This window comes from Cebidichthys violaceus, unplaced genomic scaffold (assembly GCF_023349555.1).
Source record: "Cebidichthys violaceus isolate CVI_PGR_0920_01 unplaced genomic scaffold, fCebVio1.0.p SCAF_1, whole genome shotgun sequence".
Classification (NCBI taxonomy): Eukaryota; Metazoa; Chordata; class Actinopteri; order Perciformes; family Stichaeidae; genus Cebidichthys; species Cebidichthys violaceus.
This window is the reverse complement of record NW_027176262.1, coordinates 21,314,716-21,327,047: the sequence shown is the minus strand read 5'-3', so window position 1 is coordinate 21,327,047 and position 12,332 is coordinate 21,314,716. Positions and strand designations below refer to the sequence as shown.

The window sequence follows — 12,332 nt, the reverse complement described above, 5'->3', positions numbered from 1 at the left end:
CGGACAAATCCCAGAGTAAAGCTCCTTGACTGCCCTGAACTCTTCCCCCAGCCTGTCTGCCGGCCTCACCACATGTAGCGTAATGGGGAACTACTTTGACTCTGCAAGTCTGTCTTAATTAAACTCAATTAAACTTTTCTGTCCTATTTCCTTGTTCTGTCTTAACAAAAGTAATGGGAAGGCAGTAGTTAATGCTACGCACCCAACTAGATATTATTACCTGTAAATCATAGTAGAAGTACCGTAGCTTCATGTGTTTGGACCATCACATCAACCACTATATAGGATGTAAAAAACGACCCTTCACATGGTATGGGCTATTCGAAAAACATTAACTTTCTATGGATGTTTTTTGCACTAATAATCTATTTTACAAGTATATGGAGTGCGCATTTCCAGTGATTCTTTCTTGACTGTCATTTAGCCGCATGATCATTAAACTTTGATTTAGATGGAAGACCGGTCATGAGACCTGCTGTTAGTTGTAACGTTTTCCATTTTGAGACTCAAAATAGATTAGCACTGGGTGGTTCATGCAGAAAAAAACAAGCCAGGTCCCTCTTACATTATGCTTTGAGTGTAACTAGTGTGGTTTTCCAATGCGTAAGTCAAATTCATTGCATTATATGAATAGTTCAGTACCGATGTTTCATAAAAGGTTTTACTTATCGTGAAGACTGAGTTTTTCTGTTTTTGGAGAACATAAGATCGTAGATGATACATTGTAAAAACAAAAAATACTTTTCCATTTCAAAGAGACCGATCTTCATAATTTGACATAGTGTAGATTATTCCCAATTGCGTAACATATTCTGTGATAAAGCATTGTCTTGCTTGTATACTGACCCACAGAGATAATTTTGGTGATTTGAACACAAGCCAAACTCCTTAAAATGCCTTGTAGTAACTGGATTTCAGTGAAAATGACAACAGCCTCTGCTTCCAGTATTTCAACTAGCCAAATATTGGAGCAGCTACACATAAAGTGACGTTTCTACTAACCTGATGACACTGTAATGTAAGTTAAGCCAGACTGTGTGGTTGCGATGAGAAGGCTGTAAGAACAAAAAAAAGACCTCATATCACTTCTATTATAAAGTTCTCTCGATGGCTTACTGTTACTCAATATATATTTTAAAATCCTTGAACCTGTCTATAAATCACGACTTGTCTTTTACTATATTGTTAATATGCTGCCCAGACACACACCTGGTATAGTACTCAGATCTACAGACGGTCTGCTGCTCACTGAACCAAACACCCACTGAAGCTTCTTTTTTTTGTATCCAAACCCTCAACAGTTTAAAGATAGGAATTGGAATAGAAAGAAAGATACATCGAGGTTCCTTATTCAGTTTTATGTCGATATGATAACTGGTTGATCACTTTGACAGTGTTCTGTAGTTGTTGTGGTTTGTTGTAATATATTGAGCATGATAAGTATCACAAAGCATATGACTTAAAAATCCTCACAATAGGAAATGTGTACAATTTCTTCAGGGTTTCTATGAGGGGAAAACCTTCGCTTTACTTACACAGGCAAATCAGGAGAATATGACTCATTTGCAAGAACTTGACCTCATGTTTTCTTGTTTTCTTTCCAGCCTGTTGGTGCTCTGAATCCGAAGCGTGCAGCATTCTATGCTGAACGTTATGAGACTTGGGAAGATGACCAGACGCCACCTTGTCATTACAACTCCCACTACTCCACAGCTGCCTCCACCCTGCACTGGCTTGTCAGAGTGGTGAGTAACTCACTCCTTCAACCATCTTCACACTCATTATTGTAGTGTGTTCAAAATCCCCAAATTAGTCAAGCATCTGAATAGGAATGACGTCTAACCCACACCCGTAGACGGCTTTTCATTTTTGAGTCTGCATTAGTTGATTGTCACTTGTCAGACTTGATGATGCTGTTACTTTGAGGTCTGTCGGTTTCTGCACAGGAAACAGCTCAACATCTCAATTTGATTGGGCCTGAGTTAGACCAATGGCGCTCAGAAAACACATTTCACAGGCCAGTAAACCGGCATATGTGAACTAAATAAAGAGTGGCTGGGTAATGATTTACAGAGGCTGCTCTGACAGGTTTATGTGTTTCAGGCAACCTAGTGAGCGCCGGAGACATGTCCATCAAGGTTACTGAGCACTGTCCTCATTTACTCTGAAAGAGGAGGAGGAGGCATACACACTCTAACCCATTCTGTTCCTCACAAAACAGGCCCTTAAAAGCTGCACAGCTTCTTTGAGTTGGTGTACATTTGATTTTGAAATCAGCTTATTATTTGACAGAGCTTTGTACTGTATTTATCCTCCTCCCTCATCATTAGTAGGAATGGGCTGATGAACCGAGGGAGCTCCCTTGACAGCAGTTAGATTGGCCTCTGTGGTTTTTTTTCCCCCACAATCCCTTTCTTCCTCTGGTGAGTGATCCATCCGCTCCAACCGGCGATGGTCGCCATCTCAGGCGGAGAGAGCCAAATTTGAGCCAATTATCATTATGGCTTACTGTATTCAGGAAGAACACTAATTAATTCTCCCCCAGGCTTGCATACAATGAAAGACTGATCTCTACAGAGATCCTGTAGTCTACCGCAGAAAAGAATAACATTGAAATAGTGCTAGTAATTCAGAATATTCAGATGTATTTTAATAAGCCGCATGGTAATCCAGTAAATTCAAAACAGTGCTGATATTTTTATTATGTTGATTATGTTACAACTGAAATGGAGATCAAGAGGGTGGAGAACTTTGATCTTTGTAATGTCTTATTTGCTTTCTCTGTAGGAGCCCTTCACCACGTTCCTCCTTAGTGCCAATAGCAACAAATTCGACCACCCTGACCGCACCTTTTCAGCCGTTGCCCGCTCCTGGAGAAACTGTCAGAGGGACACCCATGACGTAAAGGTGAGAATCACAAGAAAAGCGATAAGTAAAATTCACGTTTACATTTATAAGGATACAAAGGTCTAGAAAAGAGTTCCCTAAAACCAGTGGAAATCAAATACGTGATCATTATCTATGTGTTTCCTTGCCAGACACCTTTTATAAGCTGGTGTTACGGACATCTGGGTATCGTATTATAGGACAATGATAGTCAATATGTTGCACAATGTTTACAGTATGTATAATTGGCAATATATGCTCCCCTCCTCAGCCAATGTGCTTCAAAACCACTGCAAAAACCTATACCATTAATTATAAATGTCTCATCCAAACAGCGAATCACAGAGACCCATATTGTACAGGAATACCCTAAGCAATTAGAAATGCACATTTGATTTATCTCATGCAGAAAACAAACCATCTCAAAGGTAGACTGATCTCGTATCAGTGCATGCAAGCACTCATGAGTTTGAACAAAGGCTGTGTCTGAGAGAAAGACAAAGCCCTCCCACTGCAAATCCACAGAGCAGTCACCGAAAACGCTGAACCCTGCTGATACGCCTCCATTTTGCCCACTGCATAACACGCAGCAGGAATACGCACTGACCTCAAAGTGTCATATATTTCTAGCACACCCTGCATCGGGTAGTGTTGCCCCAGGCAATTAATAAAGCATTAATGACAAAAGCTATTTAAAATGTAGTCTTTTATGTACGGACAGGGCTTTTACTCGCCAGGATGGGGGGGAGAGCAGCCAACTCTGTGAGACAGAGGCAGAAAGCTGCGAGCCAGCGAACAGCTGAATAGTCAAAGCCACCCTGTTAACAAATACAGCCTACTTTCAACTACTTGTATGTCTGCATGCATTTGTTTTTACACACATTGGATGGTTAGTGATCTATTGGGAGAGGCATTGTACTGTGGAGGACAATGCTGGATTACTAACAGTATTTCATAATGTATTAGAAGCAGGAACATATTATGCAAGCGCTTGTTTGGTTTACTCATGCTGCCATAAGGGTAAACTATGAGGCAATGCCACTTTAATGACTGTTAGAATGTTGCTGTGATCCTTTTCATTATAATTTCAACATCAGTTATTTCTCTTATTTTTCCTTGCATACCTTTAACCTAGTATTTAGGTTATTTTTTATATAATCTACTATGTATTAAAAGGGCATTGCTCAATATGATAATATTACATAAAATAATACAAAGTCATAGGTTTGCATTTATGCCAACTGAAAGGCACTCAAACAAATATAGACAGACACACAAATGCCATGCACAGCCACAAAGCAGCAACTGAGACCGAGCGGAGAGTCCGGGGTTAAGGTCAGCTCCGGCCCAGTACACCGAGCGGGCCATCGGGTCTCAGATTAAAAGGCAGCTTGTTTTTACCAGGGTCTCCCCTTCATTAACCCCGGCCTCCTCCAGCCGTAATGACGACAAGACCAAAGGAGGCTGAACCCCTGATGGGGATGACCTCCTAAAAGAGCAAGTCAAATGGAAACAATCCTGTGCCGACCAAACCCTCACCTCCTCGACCACCCCATCATTATTGTGCATCCAAACTTCTCATTTATTTCTATGTGCATACACAGCTTGTTTAAGCTGGCACAGCCACCATGGGCAGGGATAGACAGACTTTTCTTGGAAGTAGTGGGCACACATACATACACTCTCATACACACACACACACACACACACACACACACACACAAACTGCCACCATGCTGTCTGAAGGAATCCAGCAGCACTCCACCGGTGACAGATTTTGACGAACATGTCATTAAGGTGACACAGTGTAAAGCAATGGAGGCATGTGTGATTGACTTGTTAGCCCATTACGATGCTGTTGCAGAATTAATGGCTGCCATGGGAGGCTGGCTTGAAAACAGAGCTGGCAGTTTTAACGGCTTGGCGGTGAGTTACGGCAGGAAGTTTACGAATGAAAAAGGGGAGGGAAAGTGCGGTTGTGTGTATGGGAGAGACCGAGGGAAACCGAGAGGAATGGCTACTTTACTCCCTTCCCTTTCGTGTGCGGAGGGTGAAATGTGACCAACAGCAGACCAGCAGGGTTATTGGCCTGTACCATGTCATGCTATTTTGTTCTGTCAAAACCCCGTGATTTATAGGGGCCTAAAAGCTCTGCACGTTATGTATCCCATAGGCAATATAAAACTTCATTGTACTACTGAATCTGACAAACACAGTATTCATAAAACAAGCCTTTTACAAGGAGTTAAAATACTGTCTTGCACCCTCCTTTATAATCTCAGGCTAAGAGACAGACAACAGCATTTAACTTGTCTTGTGAGTTTGTTTTCTAATGAGGACAGAGTGGAGGATCTACATTCCTCGTGTGCATATGCCTCATTGTGCAGAGGCTTTACTAACTCATCCTTTCTGAGCTGTATGATTAGGAGGATAAAGGGTCAGAGTGGGGACTGCAAAATCGTAGAGAGTATACATACAGTAATTTATGTTGCAAATGCCTTATCTTTAGAATTTCTTAAATAACCATATCGGTAGTTTTGCATGTTGAGCCCATTACCTATCCAAAGCATGCCATAGTTTTTAGATCAACTGCTTGACATTCAGAAAGCCACCATTTAATTTCTGATTGCTATTAGCTTTTGCTATTGAGATAGGTCATCATTAAATATCATCTAATTTCTTATTTTTTGGAGCTGTATGTCATAAGTTTCTTACTTTCAAGGACAGTGTGACATCTAAATCGACCTGCCAAAGAGCATTGTGAAAGATGTGTTTTTTGGAAAGACAAAATAATAAGCAAACATAAATGTTGTGAGAGTTTTGGAATAATCTCTGATGTTCATGATATACTGTATAAATGGTTGACCGAAAGTCATGAAATGATACGTAGTTAGTACTTAAATGTATAAATACCAGTGTGGTCATTCGACACAGGAGAAATTCCCAGAAATGTAGGAATAGTCTTCAAAACACAGGTACCACAGGTAAATATTTGCTCTCTTCTTCAGTGTATAGAATCACACCAGGCTTTATGTAGGGGGCTCCTTTACCGTGCTGACTTCCCCTCTGCTGCGAGGTCCTGACCCCATCACAAGAGCCCAGAGACCAGGCAGAAAAACCCAACTCAGTTCCAGTTTCATTTAACACACATTACACCTCTGCCTGGAATAACTGGACTAGCACCTCTCACCGCCTTCTCATGGCCTGCTGTTAAGTTTGTTTGTGTTACCTTTCCCCTCGAATTCTCACTTCATCTCAGTGGGATACAGAGCCTTTTTTTTTCTCTGTTTTTTCGTGGCTCTGTCATCACACATGTTATTTCTTGCACTTTGTTGAATTGTTGGCCGATTTATATGGTGAAAATTGTGGTATTAAAAGTTGTGGTCTCGTCAGTGAGCTGTAAAAATGTATCATCTCTCTTCCTTTCAAACGCAGGAACTGATTCCTGAATTCTACTACCTCCCAGAGATGTTTGTCAACAGCAACGGCTACCATCTGGGAATGAGGGAGGGCAGGACCATGGTTTGTGACGTGGACTTGCCTGCCTGGGCCAAGAAGCCTGAAGATCTTGTTAGGATCAACCGGATGGTAAGGTTTAGGCATGTGTCAGGCTAAAATGGTAGTTACTTTTGCCAAAATTCTACCTGAATATGATACTACTACCTTTATTACTCAAATATAATATTAGGAAACCTAAATATTAATAACGAAACATACCACCTCATTATTGTCCATTTTATGCTTTTTTTTGGGTCTCTGCCCACAAAACATTACTTCTCCTTTTATTCCTCGTCAATTTAGGTTGCAGTAATGAAAATAACTTTACTAACTCTGTCATTATTACCAAGATGAATAATGACAGAGTAATGATTATTGGCCCCTTCTTACACTCATCAGCAGAGACCATCCTCATTCACTACAGTACAGTCATGTTACGTACAGTAGTATATCCTTGTACTTATAATATACATCAACATTGCCCATTTTAGTGCTAAACTGAGATTCTACTAAAGGTCACGATGTAATTTAGATGTATTGTTTAAAGTTCATTCTTTGCATTTAGCTCTTCTGCCTCCGTCTCACAGCAGTAGAGAAATCCATTTCCCACTCTTCCTGCTAACCTTCCCATGCATCTGTGTCTCCTTGTCTTATTCATGAAGCATCTAATAAAGTGCACCGCTCAATACTAACGCTGTACCCCTGACCCCAGTGATGTCACTAAAGGACAGGACTGAGGGCAAGTTTGCCCTATACTGTTACCTTCTGTAATGTCGGGACTCATCACTTTGGCAGTGTGCAGGGCCCTTTCTGTGTGCATGTGTGCGCACGTCTGCGTGTGCACGCTTAAAACAGACAGCCTATCAACATGTGGTCCACCACTACTCCCAGCAGATTTCAGGAGCAGCACGGAGAAGGAAATGGAGATCCAACATATCTTTTGCCGTCAGATAATCCTCGTTCTCCCTTTTTAATCTGGAATCACTTACTGTAGAAACTCAACAGCTCAACTCAATTTCGTTCAAAATTACATGATGAATGGCCACATATGCATTCTAATTTAGGCTTGATGAGTAGTTCCTCCTTAAAACCTCAGAAACTTTAATAATACTGCTAGGAAGACACAGTTTCATGCAGGTTGCAGGTTATGTTTCCTGAGGTTGGGGGCCACAGTGTTTTTGGACCAGAGGTTGAAAGAGGCTCAGGGAACACACTTGACCTTTTCAGCTGGAGTGACAGATCTGGGCTGGTCTTCTGTAGGTGACCTTTCCCTGTGCTCTACCCATGCTGCCTGGTTGAGCTCTTTCTGGCTTGTATACGGCAGTTTGGGGGGAGGAGGGTAGAGAGACGGGATAGGCGGGGAGTTGTTAAGGGCATGTCTGCATCTCCAAAACAAGGAGAGAGGATGACTGAAAAAAGATATTTTCCCCCTGTTGAAGGATACATGTGTGTGATTCTGCCTTGCATTGTTACATTCGCAGACCAGTGTATTCAACGCCCAGACATTCATAGTCCTCCATTTTTTTGTCTTTCTTTTGTTCTGATCCCTAGCTAGCCCACACTCTCGCTTCCTCTATTATTTCATTTCTGTCAGTGAATCTCTCTCTCTGCCTCCCCTCTGTCTCACTCTACCTCTTTTTCCCTTCCCTCCGTCTCTTTGTCCCTTCCTCCCTCACTCCCTCCCTCTCTCTCTCTCTTCCTCCCACTTCCCATCTTTGCATGTGCCACTTTCAATTGAAGTGATATGCCCTGTGGCAAACTCTGCCTCTGTGTGCTCGAGCAGGCTTTGTTGGTAATGGCTGTTATTCCTGACGGGAGGGGAGGAGTGTAAATTCCTCTAGCAAAGCCTTACACCAGGATGCATTGGAATTATGTTGTACCGTGTTGTGGAACAATACATCAACCCCCCATTGCATGGCTTCCATTGGTATATTTAGAATAATTATCAGCATTGAATCATATCCCAAATCTCTCACTAACACTCCCACAAGAAATCAAATCTCTCTTGTAATGCTCACGAGTAATTTATCAATGTTGCTCCTGCGGATGGTTTTACAGTAAACTGGATCCCTGTTAGATTTGAACCAATTTCTTTGTCTCCATGCAAACGTGGCCTGTTGGGTATTTTAAGTAGACAGAGAAATGTGATATGAGAGGCTTGTCCTGAGTTAGTTGATTGCCTTAAAAGGAGGGGATACAGTTTGTTTTTATTTTCCTCATTATTATTTTATATATAATATATAAATAGTATTTATGCATAGTAAAACAGTCAAATGTTTATTTGTTTAACTTGAGTAAAACAAAAATCTTACAGTACTCATAATTAGTTTTGGGTGGTTGTATGTGATGTAATGCCCTGGTAGGTCACTTGTGTATAAAGTAAAGTAGGCTGTGTTTCGTTGTGTGGAAGTACACTTTGTGTTGTCTTTTGGCCCGTGTGCTGCTGGTATGCCTCTCACCTCTAATTGCCCTGTACTTCTCTCACAGGCCCTGGAAAGCGAGTTTGTGTCATGTCAGCTGCATCAGTGGATTGACCTTATTTTCGGCTACAAGCAGCGAGGCCCGGAGGCGGTGCGTGCCCTCAACGTCTTTCACTACCTGACTTACGAGGGCTCCGTCAAGCTGGACAGTATCACTGACCCTTTGCTCAGAGAGGTAAGGCACACATTGCCATGGAGACAAAGCCCCTCCCCCCCTCTCTTATTTACCATAGGCACAACTTCCTGTCTCTATTTGTCCTGGCATGTGTTGGAGCTCCGGGAGCATTCATATCACGCATCTGTCAATCAATTATTGTGTCATGCAAATGTAGCCCGTGAGAGAATTTGGCAGAGCTGCTGAGTCATCGAGTTTGCCTTGGGATTAGCATCATTTTGTGATGACATGAGTTATTAATTTCCTCTTTCTCTCTCAGATAAACAGTAATCTTTTAATATCTGTCCGCATTATTCATAGATCCTCCTAACATCGGGATTCTTTGCTCTTTTCTTCCTGGTGCTCAATATACTGTATGTTCCTTTCCTTAATCAGATCAATGAATCTCATTGAGCTCTTTGATCAATCAACAGAGGTCACTCTGTCAATAGATGAGGGACTGAATCCTTTTGTTCTTAACAAATTAATTGAATATCTATTAGCTCGGCTGTACTACTCGTGAATAGCTTAATTGCGTAGAGGGGAAAGGGGACCAGAGACTGTAGCAGCTGGCGTGCATTGTGGTACTTTCCAGTTTGAGCTTGTCTCTCCCTGTGATATCCACCATCTGCTGTCTGCAAAACAAGTCATTTATATACTGTCACTTCCAGGGGCGCCTTTATTTATCAAGTGACCACTATGCAAATCACCTGCAGAATATTTGGCTGATCTAATTACCAAACCGTATTGTGAGAGGTTTGGTTTCCATCATTTTGAGGAAGATTTAGGTGATGCCTTTTTTATTTAGCATATTTTGCATGAGGGGTTTTAGCTGTCTTACACCCCGCCTACTGTTACCCTGAGAGATGACAGTACTGTTAGTTAGTTGCACATTAGGAAGCCTGCTACTCAGACTCCCTAATTGTGCCCAGTTGATGTTGTCGCTATTGTGACATGTGAATGTATTTGTGCTGGAGAGAGAAATTGCCTCAGCTAATTGCAACTGATGTAATGCTGGTATGATGAGCACTAATTACGACAAGCCTTCATACCTTCAATCATGTTTCTCATTCCAGATAGATTCTTCCTCTCCCTGATACATAAAGTATAACCTTGTATATTTAAACTCCATACTCTAAAACCAAGCAGTATCCTAAGAATGCATTATGAATAAGTCTAGACAGTGCAGTTAATGTATAATAATTGTCTTTCCTTGCACAGATGATTGGCAATTCCAAATGAGATCATTGTAATTTTTTAACAATAACATGAAAAAAATATAGTGTAGAAAATAAAAAAATGTATATTAACTTATCAGTATTTTTTTAAAGCCAGTATCATAATTTCCCAAGTACAGTATTTCTTCAGGCTGATTACATTACAACAGTTTTACTGTACTTTGATTCTCTCCTATGAAATGATTGGATTCAAGTTGAGCAATGTCCTTCACAGTCTATAGTGAAATGATTGATTGGTGATTTCTGCAGGATTTATCGTGTCATCATTCACATAATTTTTTACAACTCCTTCTATCCCGCACAGGCCAGGTCTGTGAGCTGCCTGGCTGAGTCAGTGAGGTGGAGCATGGAAAAATGCCCAATGAATGTCTCGCTAAGACCTGCTGAAATGTGACGATTGACTCCGGGGTATTGATTCATTCTGGGCCTGACAGGTGAAGCTGCATATCTGGCGTTAGTCATAACAATTAAGGCATTTGAAATGTCGATAAATTAGAGGTCATGAGAGATAATTTCCACCCGTGTGTCAGATTGAAATGATGACACCCTCTGACACGCCGCCGGGCCTCTGGTTGAGGGCACGATGACGGGTCTACTGGGCACACTGCCGGAACAGCAGTCCTTCTATGCAGTGCTCCCCCTGACAGCCTTCTCTTATGGAAAAACATGACAGCAACCCCTTGATTCAGACCGCTGTGTCACTCAGAAGTAAACAGACAAATTATTCATCAGTGGGACTCCATTCCTCCTCAGCTGCCACTGTCCCTCCCGTCCCCTCTGAATCGACGGAGACAACAAAGTGTGCTGTGGCTAGCCAATGAAGTGTTTGAAGTAGCTGAGGTTTATTTAAATTGATTTCACCTTGATCTTCTCATGGTGTTGGGACACAAGTGTTTAAATGCTTGACCTTAATGATAAGAAACTTCTTTTATATGCATCACATGGAAAAGGAATCAGTGTACATTGTCACTGATGATAACTGCACTAGAGATAATCACCCACTGGTAAACACATTGTTTGAGACATTTCTGCTCCCACATATACAGTAGTGCTCATGTCAACTCCCAAGCTGTCACTCAAGAAACACCCTCAGGCTAATTCTTTGTTAGTACTTAAGGACTTAAATAAATCCAACTAAGCTTATCTTAAACAAAAAAAAGGATGGGCAGCAGTGTCGTCACATGAGGGAGTATCACAATTACATTAATAGTTTGTTTATGTTTATTGGCATGTGTCAGTATGCTTTCTGTGCTGCTTTATCTGTTTTTAGAATCAGTTTAACTACTTAAAAGCCAGAATTAACTAATGAAAGCAATTTGCTTCTGCGATCTGCAGAGTCTGTCAGAAGGTTAAAGGTTGAGCAGCTTCATATTTGTACTAGCCATCGCTGATCTCAGGTGTCGTGACTCAGCATGATCCCACGCTTCTTAGCGGGTCACTGCAAGGCCATGTTTGCATTCTGTCTGACAGAGCTGTTGTGTTGCCGTATTGCATGAGTGCACTGGAGGATGCTGTTGGGGGGGGATCGTCCTCCACGGAGTCTCTCTGTCACCAGTTTGGGAACCAGGCAGCAGATAGAGAAAGAGCTGCAGCCGCTCACCTCTGAAGCCTTTCGCTCATGCCAAAATCAGATGCGAACAAAGTCACACAGACAGACATGCAGACACGGTGTGTTATGACGGATGTTTGGTGCTCACCCAAGCAAGGCAGTTGTTGCTGGGAGGGGAGATCATCCAGATGGCTTTGGCAATAAGTGTCACTTATCAGCCAAAAAAGCAGAGCCTGAAGTGACTTAAACTAATGAACTGCCTGTTAAGTGCTCACCATCTCAAACGGAGATATAGAGATACGTTTTTGACATACCTCAGAGAGGATTAGTGTTGAAGCACCTGAAGAATATTGACATGTTTTGATCGTACAGTGGAGGAACATGTACTTGAGGTAACCTTCAACAAGTCAGACTCCCTTCCCCCTACACACACAAAAACACCAACACATACGAACAAATCATTCCCCTTGCTCTCTGGAAACAATTATTGGGTGTCAAGGTTGTCTAAGACAACTAAAACGGGACAT

General features: G+C 41.7%; 1 protein-coding gene across 10 annotated transcripts in view; it reads left to right on the top strand.

The window, feature by feature from the left end:
* The window catches only part of nbeab (neurobeachin b), a 190,953-nt gene that overhangs the window by 163,301 nt on the left and 15,320 nt on the right, over nucleotides 1-12,332 (top strand). For all 10 annotated transcript variants that reach the window (XM_068714813.1, XM_068714796.1, XM_068714833.1 and 7 more), the window contains 4 exons: nucleotides 1,605-1,745; nucleotides 2,788-2,907; nucleotides 6,322-6,474; nucleotides 8,872-9,039. In XM_068714813.1, coding sequence (XP_068570914.1) covers nucleotides 1,605-1,745; nucleotides 2,788-2,907; nucleotides 6,322-6,474; nucleotides 8,872-9,039 — 582 coding nt within the window. The remainder of the gene's footprint in view (nucleotides 1-1,604; nucleotides 1,746-2,787; nucleotides 2,908-6,321; nucleotides 6,475-8,871; nucleotides 9,040-12,332) is intronic.